Below are 15,115 nucleotides of genomic sequence, written 5' to 3'. Positions count from 1 at the left end.
AGGGTTTCTTGCAACTCACAGTTTAGGAACACAAATCCCTCCTTGAAAAGTCCAAAAATACTTTAGACCTGTATGCTGTTTTATTACAGTATGTGCAGTGAAGTTACTGCACGATAACTTTAAGAGTTAAGTATCTCAAAAGTTCTTTTTATACCCTGTTAACACCAACGCTGATTATACCAATTCAGAGAGAAGTAAAAACAAGTTTCGCTACTTACATTAGTTGCACTTTAAATTATATACGCAATAATCAGCAAATTTGTGATCCAGGGTCATTTTTGGGACAACTGCTTGGAAACTACATCTACTAATAAATTCCTCAACATCTATTTTTGTATAGGACGGGTAAATCTTGCCATATTATAATCTTGTCAAATCTAACACTTTAAAAAAACAAAAAGCAGTTTATGCCAAAAAGGGCTTTTTTGGTGAGCGAGATGTGTCAGAATTAGATAGGCCTACTTTTGCGTCAAGACAGTAAGCCCAGGTCTGAGCCAGAAGTATATAGGTATAGACAAATATAAAAGCCTGAACTGAGGTTCAATGGACATGTCGATATAGCTTTATAACACAGATCAACAACGGTAGGCACCACAAGAACATTCACTTTAAAAGTTCAAACTTACATTAACAGGTTACAAACATGTATACATATTCTATGTTTAAGTTACATATACAACAGCTTAAGTACCTTATGCATGAAAAGGTTTTTTTTAGACCAACTGCATATGGGCAACTACATTCAACGCAGACAACTTGGTCAGTTCCTTCTCCCGCTCCCCACCCCAATAACTTAGTTTCAAACCACAAGGAAAACAATTTTATTAAGTAGCACTCAATGGCTTGTTCCAAACTTCTGACAAACCAAGGAACACAATTCTGCACAGGTCTGTGTTTCTACTGAACTGAACTGTGACTCCATTGTATTCCAGGCCAAGTCAGCCAGAAGAAAGTCATCCATAGCTGTCTGTGTCTCATTGCTGGTAAGGAATAGGCTTCCAAGGGTCTCAAAGCAGCTATCCATAGTCTGTGTTTCAGCACTATTCAGCTGGACTTTATTTTCTATATTTTGACTAGGTATATTTTTAGCAGCAGAGGGTATTTCTGTCTGGGTTTCGGTATCAGATGAGTCAGTGCTCATGGAGAAGCTGGACTGCTTCAAAATACTTCCCAAAGGCAAATGGGTGCTACTGTCTAAGAAGGAATTTAAGTCTGTCTGTGTCTGGGTATCAAACATTTCCAAACCTAAGAAGTTAGAATTTCCTCTGCAGCTATAGGATTGAGTGGCACTGTCTGAAAAAAATAAGTCAGTCTGTGTTTCAATATCCAGAGATTCCAAGACTGGCTCAGAGTTCAGGTTACCAAGTTCACTCTCCTCAGTTTGTGTTTGAATATTGGAAGCTGAAAAGAACTCTTCAATGTCAAAGTCTATTCCCGTGCTCTGTGTAGGGCCAGAAGGCAGATGTGTATCAGCACCAGAGCTAGTGTCAGACAAAAGACCACGATTATCCAATGTCTGGCCAGACATGTTACCTGAAAAGATGTTTTCCAGATCACTTAGTAAGTCCATTGTCTGGGTTTGATTATCTGTCATATTTTGCTGCGGGAGTATATTAGTCTGTGTATTGAAGTTGATAATGGGTTCAGATTTTATTGTATCCTGACTCAGGGTCTTGCAGTTACTTCTTTGTAGCAATCTTTGATCCATGTTTGCAGCCATTACATTGTTTTCTGGGAGCCCAATCTGGGTTGAAACATTGTAAGCTGAATGAACACTGTCAAAAATGTCATTGCACATTACAGCCTGGTCCATTTGTACTCTCCCATCAATAGAGTTCTGCCTTCTATTGGTTTGAGTCTCTCTAGAAACACCACATGACTGGAAACAAGCCTGAGCAAAAGCATCAGTCTGGGCAGCTATGGATGAAGTCAGTTTAGAACTGGGCAACAGTGTCTGAGTCTGAACACTAACTGGTAGCGAAACCTGTGAACTGAATGTCAGGTCTGTCTGAGAGCAAGAGGATACAGAAGAATCAGGAGTCCAGGCTGCAGCTGGCATAAAGTTCTGTGAAATGTAAGATAAGTCAGTTTGTACATTTATTGAAGAGATTTTATTCTTGTGACACATGCTCCCCAGCTCTTGTACTGTACTATTTGACGTTACCTTACCCAAATTGACTTGGACACTGGTGCTAACTGGCTCAACATCACCAGAATTTGCCGTTTTTGAAATAGGCACTGTGTCTTTAAATACAAGTGCTTCAGCCTCCAATGCTGGTATCAGAATTCCTATAGACTGAGGTAATAAGTGAACAGTACTCATAACAGAGCCTTGATTATCAACAGCCACTACAACAGGTTTGACAGAGGAATCTGTTGCTGATACAAAAATAGGCAAGTGAGCAAACTGCATTACTGGAAGTTTAACCAAAGCTACTTTGGGCTTTGGCAAAAGCATCTTCGGTGTACACTTTGGCTGTGAGAGCGTTTGCTTACTGATATTAGAACTGCAGGAGCCTTCAAAGGAGGCCATTAGTTTCATCTCAGATGACTCCAATTCCTGAGTGCAAGTACTACTGGTGCGTGCATTGATGAATGCTTCACTCGCTTTCTCTGCCAAGTGCTGATTGGAAACCTCAGTGCACATTTTCCTTTTCTTACTAGGTGGATCCCTGTAAACATGATACATTAAGAATTTATCTCACAGTTTAGAGACCAACAACAAAATCCTCCCTCCCAACTCTTTCAATCATGGCACTAGACCTTGTGGGAGTGGAGGTATAAGTTAAATCCTTCCGTAGGTCTGAATTGGCAGAAAAACTAATCCTGACCATGAGCGTTTTTTTTTTTTTTTTTACTTTAATAAGGAAGAGAATGAGGAAAATGCTAAAAGAGTAACCTCTCAGCATTTTGGGTTATGGTGTTTAAGAAAACGTTCAAAGAGTTTCCAAAGTAGGTAGTTACAGTCTTATAGAAAATTGGAGCCTAGGTTTTCTAACCCTTGCATACAAGAATGCACAAGTATTATAATCTTGCAGCATCTCACTCTACTGAATCCTACTACTGTATGTGTTTTGCAAATAGATTGCTTCATGCATGCACACTATTAGGAAAATTTATGCACATTTTATAGATGGCAATGTTTAATACTTATCTTTTTATTAACTGCCAATCTTATTGTTTTACTAATGAAAGCAACTGACACTTATGGTGCTGTATAAGTGTTAAGAGTAAAAATATTTAATTAACATTGCTTACTTCAGGCTACAGAACTACACTGGGTGTGCACATTCCCTTTCTACTTTCATAGGACTGCAGGTCGCACAGTTCCAACAAGAATCAATAGTAGCTTTAACAACAAATGCAATAAATGTCACCAGCAATAAGAGGACCACAGCTGGTAGCACTTCTTGGGCTAGACACTAGAAGCTTGATCTTACATAGTACTGGACACTCAATTCCCATTGCCATCAATGGAGCTAGGACTGCTGTAAGTAACGGAAGGAAGAAGTAGCAAACTGCATTAGTATTAGTGGGAGTTAATTGCATATAGGTAGGAGACAGGACCACCTCCTATCAACCAAAAGGAGTTAATTATGAGGCACATGTAGGAAGATGTCATAATACTTAATATAAAATAAATTAAATCACTTAATCAACAATAGCTTCACTGTTACCTGTGCTCTGCAGGGATCTCATGGCCCGTTCTGTAAACATGAGACAGTAATGCTGTTCTGCTGGCATAAGGGCACCCACAAGTACACTGGAAAGTCTTGCCACAGTCTTCTATATGTCGTTTCAAGTCCCATTCCGTGCCATATGAGTTGCTACATTTATCACATTTGTGCTTCTTTTCAGCATGCATTTTCATAAAGTGCTAAAATTCACAGTGAAAGTTAGACAAGTTAGCAATACAAAGGAATTGGTTAAGAGTCATTTCTTTACAAGACAGCTACAGTGTTACACATGCAAAACAATTTAGGAGATATGCTAGTCTTGGAGAAGAGTGAAAAAACTATCCTTAATTAGAAACAGTTTTAAGAATTCAATAGAAATATTTAGGCATTTCATTGAAAAAAGATTTAAAAACTAAATATTTTCTTGCACTGCTCGAGGCACAAACAATACAATACTATTCTAAAGCCGTGAGAACTACAGAATGAAGAGAAGTCTAGTTTCATTGTCCAAGTTGAGGTGAGGGCAAAAAGTAAACAATGAAAAATTGCTTAAATTAGTTTTAATAGTTTTAATTAGTTATTTGTACAAAAAACAGTAGTTTAAATGTGATTTTACACCATCACTGACCTTCTAATTGATTTCCATTGTTTTACTTGGGAATAAGTCTTCATACAATACCAGAGAATGAACTTGTTGGCAATCTCATACACCTGGTCATTCATTTTATGTCATCAATTCCCACAGCTTTTAGATATAGATTAACTACTGCCACTTAACACTTACAGGGCCTCCTCCTGTACCATTGACATCAATGGGAGATTTGCCATTGACTTCAGTGGGCACAGGATCAAGCCCACAGTGCCTCTCATTCAAGGATCTTGCTATTTATTAACATTATTTAAATAATCAAAATACCCATCCTGAGAGAAGCACTCTCTCTCTTTCAAAAAAAAACTAGAACAAAGAGGAGAGGCTAAGTGAGTTGTCCAAAGTTCCCAGAGCAAGTAAACAGAACCCTTTATTTATGGCCCTGAGCGCTAGCCACTAGACCACATCACTACCATGCTGGATCATGCAGCTGACTGACACTGAAGATGATTCACAAATGTTGGCAGTTGGATTTTCAACAGAATTTAATACTTTTCATAAAGAACGCATAAGTGACATTTTCTTAACAAGAGAGAATCCTGATTAACATGCAACAGAAAGTCATCTGTCTAAAGACGTCAACTCTTGAGACAAAAGTACAGGAGTTAGTCTTATTTCTTATCCATTTAAGATGGCTAATAATTTTAAACCAGCTTATTGCCGTTTGACTTTTTGTTATAATTGGACATTTATGGAAAAATGTTAGCCATAGGTCAGCTCTTTGGAAAATTTGTATCTGAATGACCTTTTCTAAGTTGTTCATTTTTTTATCATTTTTTTTTTTAAATGAGAACATGCCAGTGCCTGTTAGACACAAAGGCCCAAGTCTTCCAAAGTGGATGTGCAAACTGCCATCTGCACACAAACTGCGGTTTCTCCACACACTTGCTCTGCAACTTGAGTATATACATTGGGATGTCTGGTACGTGGGTTTGGATACAGGAAGTTATATGCACTCTTGAAGATTTGGCCCATGTTGTCCCCAGATTCCTCTTATACTATTACTCAAGGAAAAGTAGTCCAGAAAAAAAATACCTGTTTTACAAGTGAAAATTGGGAAAATGGTCTGTTTGGTCCTCTAGGGCAGCCTTCAATAGGACAGCAGTAGAATTTCTGTGTAGTTTTCAAACCCTTCCTTATTGATGCATTTATTTTTCCATCCTGAAAAAGTACATTTTTATTAAAAGTTGGCAAATGGGTCTGTACTATTAATACAGTGTTCAGAATACAGATTAAACTTTGCTCAACGTTTACCAGCCTTGGCATTCAAGCTGAAAACTCTTTGCTAAGTGAATTGGTAGATTACCCAGCTCAAATGGAATTGCTTATCTGTTCAGATACTATTTTGTAACCAGCAGAACTCTTCAGGAATCACAACTGATGATCCTAGAGCAGTATACTATTATTTTACTTCCAAATATTAAATTCTCCCCACCATAGAGGAAATACTTTCAGAATCTAAACAATTTACACATGATATTTCTTAACCTTTTAGAGTCCAAAATGAATGGATCTAAATATTCACTGCATTTCACTAAATATTTACAGTGTTCCAATACACTGTAGTTTTAATTTTTCAGAATTGCATTATGCTTGGTGTTTCCAACCGGTAAGGTTTCTACTTTACAATTTATATTTGCCTGGAACAATCACACTGCCATTAAAGTTGCTGAAACAAGTAAAATTAAAGAACTAGAGTTCCATGTGCCACTTAATAAACTTTTTGTGTGTGCTTGTATGCAGTCTAGATGTTCACAGCACTATACTACAGAACCAGAATACCAATAGGGACAGATTCTGCTTAGTTGTCTCTGGAAGAGACATCTCCCTCCCCAAGGAAGATTCCCTCAGTCTCAACCACATTATTCTGCTTTCCACATATTTCAGCCACCTGTGCCTGGACACTTAGGGATAGTCGCAGGTTACTAGCCAAGAAGGAATTTGGGGCTAAAATACTCAGCTGCACCTGAGCAAAACACAGTGCTGCTGGGAAGCATAAAGACAAAAGTAGCACCTCTTCTGTCCCTCCAGATCCTGGAACTGGCTGGGGAGCCAAACTCCAGGCACTACAACCCTGGAGATCTCTCTCTGGTACCAACTTTTGCAGTGTGAAATTAGATTTAACTTGATCTGATGCGTCCGGGGGCAGACTGCTAATCTGATGTTGGATCCAGGGACCAGCCCCATAAGGCCACCCTGATGAAGGCACAGAGCCTCTGCTGCTTATCAATGCAAGCTCAAGGTGTGAAGGCCCTACAATAGAGCAGCAATCCAAGTAATGGTTTACCACCCCAAGCAGAATAGCAGGTACCCACATCTGTCTCCAGAACATAGAGGGACACATCACAACACTGCTTAATACATCCTTCTTACCTGAGACCTCAGAACCCTGATAGACATATTGGTAATAGCCAGAGAACCGTAGGGCCAAAATAAAAACCTACCAGTACAACAGTGCAACACCAGAAGTTGAGTTTTGGATTAAAAAGACCCAAGAAATCACCCTGGGAACAGAGAGAAGGTCCCTGCACCTGACCACAGAAATGCATAAACTGAGGTAGTTTGGGACTGCACAACATTTTTATAACTTCTGCTTCAAACATCTTAAGTGAGAAGGGTGCTCATGCAGCTCCAACAGGCATCGTTTTCCAGAAAGTTCCTGCAGCATAGCATGAGGTGAATCAAAGTGAAGCTTTAACAGCTACCAAACCAAGATACATTATGTCTTCAATGAATGGAACATAATCAATGCTATACAAGTTTGTCAAGCAACTTATGTTTCTAAGCATTCAAACCTGGTTTCTAGTAAAAGACATTTTGTTGCAAGTTAGTTTTACTAATACTACAAGTCCATACAATGAAGTTCAAAGAATATAATGAATGAGATGGTCAACTCTCTCATTTCACCAAAAGAAAACCTGACAGATTCTTCAAAAAGAACAGGAGTACTTGTGGCACCTTAGAGACTAACAAATTTATTAGAGCATAAGCTTTCGTGGGCTACAGTCCACTTCTTCGGCTGTAGCCCACGAAAGCTTATGCTCTAATAAATTTGCTAGTCTCTAAGGGCTGGTCCACACTGGGGCGGGGGATCGATATAGGAAACGCAACTTCAGCTACGAGAATAGCGTAGCTGAAGTCGACGTTTCTATATCGAACTAAAAGTACCTACTTCGGGTCCACGCAGCGCAGGCAGGCTCCCCCGTCGACAGCGCTTCCTCCTCTCGGCGAGCAGGAGTTCCGCAGTCGACGGGGGAGCGCTTCTGGGATCGATCTATTGCGTCCAGATGAGATGCGATAAATCGATCCCAGAAGATCGATCTCTACCCGCCGAATTAGGCGGGTAGTGTGGACCAGCCCTAAGGTGTCACAAGTACTCCTGTTCTTTTTGCGGATACAGACTAACACGGCTGCTATTCTGAAACCTGACAGATTCTTGAACTTCGTCAATTAAATGTTTTGTGGAGTTTTGGGATAAAGTTTTTACTTTCACCTCTTTTCCTCTGACTCCTGAAACTATCAAAATTAACTGCAGTCAGAGAAAACTAAAAACCAGTAAGTTCCAAGATCATTATCTTGTTACACCACGGACCACCACCACGACATTACTAAGGGTCAGATTGATTATTTATGTTGTAAAGGTTTAGTACAGAGGTTCTCAAACTGTGGGTCGGGACCCCACAACCCCATTTTAATGGGGTCGCCAAGGCTGGCGTTAGATTTGCTGCGGTCTGGGGCCCAAGCCCCACCTTCCGGGCCGAAGCATGAGGACTTCAGTCAATGGTGGAAAGGCTTTGGCTTTGACCCCCTGCCGGGGGCAGTGGGGCTTGGGATTGGTCTTTGGCCACCCTACCCAGTGGGGGCTTCGGCTTTGATCTCCCCAGCCAGAGCGGTGGGTCGCAGGTGGGCTCAGGCTTCGGTCCTCCACTCCTGGGGCCAGGTAGTAAATTTTGTTGTCAGAAGGGGGTCATGATGCAATGAAGTTTGAGACCCCTGGTATGGTAGGTGCCTAAAGAAGCAGATAGTCACCTAGCGGAATTCTCAAAAGTGCCTAGACACCTAGCTATCACTGACTCTCTAGGGTGCTTTTGATAATTCCACTAGGTGACTATCTGCTTTTTTTAGGCACTTAGTTAGCAAGTTGGACTTAACTGCTAAAAGGGTTTAGTACGAGAGGTAAGCTGTAAAACAATACTGAATATGGAAGAGGCAACTCTAGATATATTAGTAAAAAGTTTCCAAAGTTGGGACTATGTGTATGTAGCTCTAAACTAAAGTATCATTCAGTCAGTCACGACCAGATAAAGTGTCATTAGAATCTGTATCTCCAAAAATCTAATCTCCATAGACACTGTGTGTCTGAGCCACACAAGTGTTCCAATACTAGCCTGATCTATTACCAAATGGAAAGTTGAGTACAAAAAATCTCATGAGTGTTCACGGCACTGTGATAACAGTTCTGAGAGCTATTACAGCAGTTTATGTGGAGAAAGAACACATTGTATTTTCTTCCCTGATAGCAAACTTGGAACACAACAGTTAAATACTGCAGTAACTGTGGTTCAAAATGATGGCCTGCATGGATCCAGGAGTGCTGCGTGCACCTCAAAGCACAAGCTCGGAATGTTTAGAAGAACAATGTCTGCTGAAACTGCGCACAAACCCTATGTATCCCTTGTGTCCCTCAACCCCAGGATGCATCAGCTGATGCCACTCAATTCCTTCTAATTGCTTTTGAGCCGAGATCCACCGAGGCCAACTTGACCAATAATCAACAAATCTAACTGGCTATTTCCCTAAGAAAATATGAGGTTTTGGTGCCTGGGGAACTATTATATATTTGTATTCCCATAGCACAATGTGGCCAGGGCCTCCAGGTACCACAACAATACAAATAATGAATAAAATGATGAATGATCTTTCGAAAGAAAAAAACCCAAGCTACTCTTAACAGTATCTGTTATTCTTGAATCTTTTTTTTAAATATATTAAAAGATATCACACACAAAAACCACAGAGACACAAACCAAACACTAAGTATGCATATACTGTTAAACAAGTTTATACATTTCACACCGAAGGGCGTTCTAAACAAAAAAGCTGTTGCTAGAAAATGCATCATTCTCCCCATTGTAATAGAATAAACATGATACACTAACCTAGAACAGCCCATTAACACCTATATAAATCTTCTAAACAGTGGCTTTAGAAACAATTGGACAGTTTACTGTGTTTCTAAAGAATGCTAACTATCCCTTGCAGAGGGCTTTAAAACTGAGAATGGGACCTTCCCATCTAGATGTTAGATAAATCAGAAGGCAAGAAGGACTGAGGGGACACAGATGTAGTGCTGGACAAATGGTAGGCAGTCAATGCTCAAGTACACACTTGGGGTCAGGTTGGGAGCATGGGTCAGTATGCAGACCTGGTGTGTATTACTTTCGTGCATGCTCAGGGCTGTCAGCACCAGAGGTGGCAGTCAATATCAGGACCAAGCGGATCTAGCTTAAGTGCAGACTCACGGACTTTGGTACTTGGAACCAACAGTCTTAGGTGCATACCAAGAGCTCCATAAGTGCCGACGCTGTGGGTGTTCTGGGGCTGAAGCACCCACAGGGAAAAAAAATAGTGAGTGCTCAGCTCCTCTCCCTCTCCCCCAGAGCCTCCTGCCCCCTGGCAGGCCCAGCCCATCAGTGCCACCCCCTCCCACCCCCCAGTGCCTCCCGCCTGCTACAATCAGCTGGAACTGCGGTGGTGGTGGGGAGAGGGGCGGCAAGGAGCAGTGGGGGGGCATACTCAGAGGATGGGGCAGAACAATGGTGGGAAGAGATGGGGCAGGGCCTTGGGGGAAAGGGTGTAGTGGGGGCAGGGCCTGGGGTGGAGCAGGAGTCAAACACCCCCAGGGAAAGTGGAAAGTTGGTGCCTCTGAACAGCTAGACATGGTGCATGCTCAGAAGATCTCAAGAGGTGAGGAATAATGGGGACAAGCAGGGGTAGCTGGATCTACACTTGCTTACATCGTGCACAGTGCTGGGCTGGGGAGTTTGATTCCATGGCCTTGCTCAGGTGTATGCTAAAAGCCAGGTGTATGCATTTGTGGGAGGGAGATTCAATACATGGGCCTTCCTTGGATCAGGGTTAGGGGATTTTTGAGGGGTGGAGGGGAGGGCCTGGTTAGACTTGCTCAGGTGCATGCTCAGGAACAAGCAAAATATGGGGTTCAGCACCTGGACGGTCTTGTTGAGGAACATGCTCAAGGCAAGGGGGATTCGGTATCTGGACCTAGTGGGCTGTGGGTCAGTACCTGGACCTGGTTGGACTTGCTCAGATGCACACTCAGGGCTGGGGGTAGAGAATATGAAGGGTTTAGTACACGGGCTCAGATACGTGATCAGAGTAGGGGAGGTTTGGTACTTGGACCCAGTGAGCCAGGGATGTGTTGTTCAGCTGCTTGGGGAGGGATAAAAGGGGTTAGGTATCCAGACCAGCTGGGCTGGGAGAGGGTCAGTACCTGAAACAGCCGAGTCTTGCTCAGAGCTGGGAGTGGGGAATATGAGGGTTTCGATACCTGGTCCCAGTAGGCCAAGGGAGGTGGGTCATGCCCAGGTGCACGCCGAGGGGAGGGTCAGGACCCGGAGGCGCTGGGGCACGCCCAGGTGCACGCCGAGGGGAGGGTCAGTACCCGGAGGCGCTGGGGCACGCCCAGGTGCACACTGAGGGGAGGATCAGTACCCGGGCACGCCCAGGTGCACGCTGAGGGGAGGGTCGGGTCGGTACCCGGACCCGCAGGACTATGCCCAAGGCAGGGGAGGATTGTACCCAGACCGCTGGGCCGGGGAGGGTCAGTACCTGGACCCGGTGGGCCTTGCTCAGGTGCATGCTCAGGGCCGGGCTGTTGGGCAGGACCTTGCCGCAGCCGGGCACCGTGCAGAGAATGTTGGTCCGCACGGCCCGGGACAGCTCCGTCACCGACGGCCGCACGAGCTCCCGCGGGGCAGGGCGCTCCGCCTCAGGGGCCGAAGCCCGGGGCCACCCCGGCCCCTCTCCGCACCGTCCGGGCTCTGCTGCCGCAGTACCTGGCGCCGCCATGTTGTTTTCGGCCGCTTACAAACAAACCGGCCTAGCCGCAGCAGCACTTCCGGGCGGGCGACGGAGGCAGCTCATCATGTCATCTTGTAACTTGAATATTCATAAGAGGCGTGACGGGGCTCGGCGCTGGCCACACCCCTTGGCACTGGCTCCGCCCATAGATACGCCTGCGCTCCGCCCGGCATCGCTCAATCTTCACTTTTCCTTCTGCCGCGGGGCTGGCCCGGGTCGCCTCGTTCCCGACTAACCGTCACTCTCTTCTCACGGTGGGGCAGGGGGGTGAGGGCTCCAGCTCGGGGTGCGGGCTCTGGGATAGGGCTGGGACCAAGGGGTTCGGATCGGAGGGCAGGAGGGGGATCAGGGTTGGGGCAGGCTCCGGGTAGCGTACAGGTCTCCCATTCGGTCTTAGAATCATAGATTATTAGGGTTGGAAGGGACCTCAGGAGATCATCTAGTCCAACCCCCTGCTCAAAGCAGGATCAATCCCCAACTAAATCCCCAAATGGCCCCCTCAAGGATTGAACTCATAACCCTGGGTTTAGCAGGCCAACGCTCAAACCACTGAGCTATCCCTCCCCCCCTTGCTTGGCTCTTTGCAGACTCAGGAAGACAACACTCCTTTTCAAATCTATCTCAACAGCCATAACGGTGAGAAACTCAAATTGAGATTGTGAATGCTATTCTAGGGCAAAGGGTGAGTGCCCTGACAAATTACACAGCACTGAGACAAATGGCAGGATTTAAACCACCCTTCAACTTTTAGACAATCTATAATTTGTCTCCCACTACCTCCCCACCCTCACTTCCTAAAACTTCATTTTCTCTCACTGAGCTCACCATTCACATCTCGTTGCCTCTTACCTCCTATGCACCAGTTGTCATCTCTCTATCCATAATCATATTTTGAAATATATATATATATATAAATAAAAAAAATTCAGCTATGATATCAGTTTGATCAACTTACAAGCACACAGCATAGTTGTTTTCAGGATTCTTAACCCATTATCACATCCCTTCATCAATCCAGGTCCAGCTTATGCTTTTGTGCCAGAGTCAGCTTTGATTCCTTGTGATCTCTAACTCCCAAGCATATTACTGGTAAGAAAATTAAAAAATACCTAATTCTCACAGACATTTAAAGTATAGTTTACATAAGACATACTACCTAGGTTTTTTTTTTTTTTAACTATATATATTTGATGTAAATGGGTGATAAAATAAGGTAGAGCTTAATGCTGCAAATACAAAATAAACTATTCTTTCCAACTCTCTCTCACATTTTTCATTGGCCCTGTCATATCCATAACTCTGGACTATACAGGCTTAACAAGGTAATCTTTATGCAAATATAAGGATCTGTAGATTCAGGATTAAGGACCTTTTCATTTTCCTCTTCCGATTATGCAGTTGCACAGCAAAACCAACCTTTAAAAAAGTCCTTAAGTCTATGAAGGGATACAGTGAATATATGTTCATTTTGATCTCATATGACTAGTGAAATTCTTTTAAATTAACTACATAATGATCCAGGCTCAGAACATTCCTGAGGGTTATAAAAATCTGGAAGTTGACAGCAAGGTTTTTCTTTCAGGCATTAAACAGAAATAGTGCATTTCAAAAAAATTTATTTTAATCACTTAAAAATGTATGGCTAATAAATGATATGTATAACATTACCCTATAAAATCTTATACTTTGAACATATGTCCTCCCATTATATCAAACAGGAAAATAGACTTCTCTAAATGAAAGGAGGAAAGTATTAAAGCTACTAATTTTATTCTTCACCTCCTCTCCTTGTGGTTGAAAATAAATGTTACATGAAAATCAGATCTGGGTGTGAAAACTGAGTTAGATACATAAATATTATTTTCTCTACAGTAACTGTGCTTCTTCAAGATGTGTTAACCACATGGATTCCTCTCTTGATGAACATGGGCATTGTGTGTGAGATTACATTCTTGAGGTCGCATTTGTGCCCAAAGTGTCCTTGTGCTGCACCCACACCAGAGAACATAAAGGGCAGAGCAAGCCCAACCATCCCTCAGTTCTTTTGGCAATATAGAATCCCAGAGGAGTAGACTTGGGGGGACTAACAAGCAGTTGGCTGTCTGCTTGGAGGTGGGTACTAGGAGTCCTACTTAAACAATGAATGTAGGACATGCCAACCAAAACAGGCATTGAATCTGGAAGACACTACTGTGATGGTGGCAGACCAGGTCATGCTAGAGTGCAATTCACTTGTGTATTAGTATAGATCAAAATAATGGTTAAATGTATAAGTGTATTGGGTGTTTAAACTTCATGAAAACTAATGGGATGTTATTTGCATTGTTCTCACTTATCTATTCCTGTTATAATGTAATGGTAAATATTTATATAAGAACGGCCATACTGAGTCAGACCAATGGTTTATCTAGCCCAGTATCCTGTCTCCCCACAGTGGCCAGTGCTAGATGCTTCAGAAGCACTGTGTATACCCTGTAACTAAATAACCCATCAAAGAAAAAAAGTCCTTCATTAGCATTGTACAAGTTAAGGACTTTAACAGAAAATGCTGATTTCAAAGCAAGTGGCCATTCTGTATGATGGTTGGAGGTCAGAAGACTAAGTACTCACTCACTGTTAAAAGAAGAGCCCACAGCTTGTCACTCTGCAGTAAATAAGGAATGGGCTCACTCACTGAACGAGAAGGAAACAAAATATCAAATAGTTCCTCCTTAACAGAGTACCATCGATCCTGCGCACTGAATGAGGCAGGGGTCCTGTCGAAAAATAGTATGTGTTCAACTAATTAAAGATTATATCAATGTATGCACACCAGGGAGCCAAAATAAAGTTGCACAGGTAACCTTAATTCTGGCATTTCCTAACTTTTGAGCGCTTGACTTTGCAACCTTAATGTTTTAACATGTTTTTGCACGTTAATTCATTATAGAATGAAAGTATATTTAGGGACATTAAATATGCTGAGAATTGCCAAAAATAATGAGAAGATAAATACTTTAGATAGGGAACTTTCATTCATCTGTTATGGATTATGCTTTTATAAGTAGTCTTCCCCTTCTTAGGGGGATTGTGGAGAGGCCTTAGTTTGGATCACAAATTAAAACAGACTCTTAATAGTAATAGCGTAATATTATACTTAAACACTTTCAATTCTGCTGAATTTTAGTTAAAAGAAATGTACTTATAAAATAGCAGCCTAGGTCCCATAGTGTACAATACAAAGGATTCAGTTTATAATCATTACAAAAAAAAATATTCAGTATAAATGGGTCATACTGAAGCATCTCAAGCCAAACAAACTTCTACCAAGAAGTTCTACTTTAAATTTTTATTGGTCCTTTCAAATGTAACAAAAACAAAATCACACAAAAGTTAACAAAATAGTTTGGTATGCTATACCACAATCTTTCTGAAAAATTCTCTCTGCATATGGACATTATCTAAGCGAATAAAAAATTCAAATACACAAAATGCATCAACAATAAATTGCTAACCAACACAGAATCTAAGAGACATTTTGAACAATACAAGTGAGCTTCAAACCAAGTAAATTACATCTGTAGCTTAAAATATTAAATGAGTGAAATTCAAAACAGCTGTTTAATTATTAACACTTAGAACTCTACTGCAAACCCTATTTCTGCTTTAACACTACATTAGCTTGGTTCTGCAATCTTTATGTACACAA

General features: G+C 42.1%; 1 protein-coding gene across 1 annotated transcript; it reads right to left on the bottom strand.

The window, feature by feature from the left end:
- Positions 1-504: 504 nt before the first annotated feature.
- LOC113409634 (ATM interactor-like) lies at positions 505-11,331 on the bottom strand. Its single transcript, XM_026663775.1, has 4 exons — positions 11,176-11,331; positions 5,362-5,487; positions 3,678-3,877; positions 505-2,672 (listed from the first exon to the last, which is right to left on the bottom strand). Exons 1-4 carry the CDS (start codon positions 11,203-11,205, stop codon positions 836-838), a joined length of 2,193 nt encoding a protein of 730 aa, XP_026519560.1. The 5' UTR covers positions 11,206-11,331; the 3' UTR covers positions 505-835.
- Between the last annotated feature and the right edge of the window lie 3,784 nt (positions 11,332-15,115).

This window comes from Terrapene carolina, unplaced genomic scaffold, assembly GCF_002925995.2.
Source record: "Terrapene carolina triunguis isolate 2854851 unplaced genomic scaffold, T_m_triunguis-2.0 Scaffold33911, whole genome shotgun sequence".
NCBI lineage: Eukaryota > Metazoa > Chordata > Testudines > Emydidae > Terrapene > Terrapene triunguis.
This window is presented reverse-complemented; position numbering and strand designations above follow the sequence as displayed.

Coding starts and splice junctions, on each gene's coding strand:
- LOC113409634 (XM_026663775.1), bottom strand. CDS start 11,205: ATGCACCTGAGCAAGGCCCACCGGGTCCAG. Junction 3,878..5,361: donor AATTTTCACTTGTAAAACAG/GTATTTTTTTTC, acceptor TGTGAATTTTAG/CACTTTATGAAAATGCATGC. Junction 2,673..3,677: donor GAGATCCCTGCAGAGCACAG/GTAACAGTGAAG, acceptor TCATGTTTACAG/GGATCCACCTAGTAAGAAAA.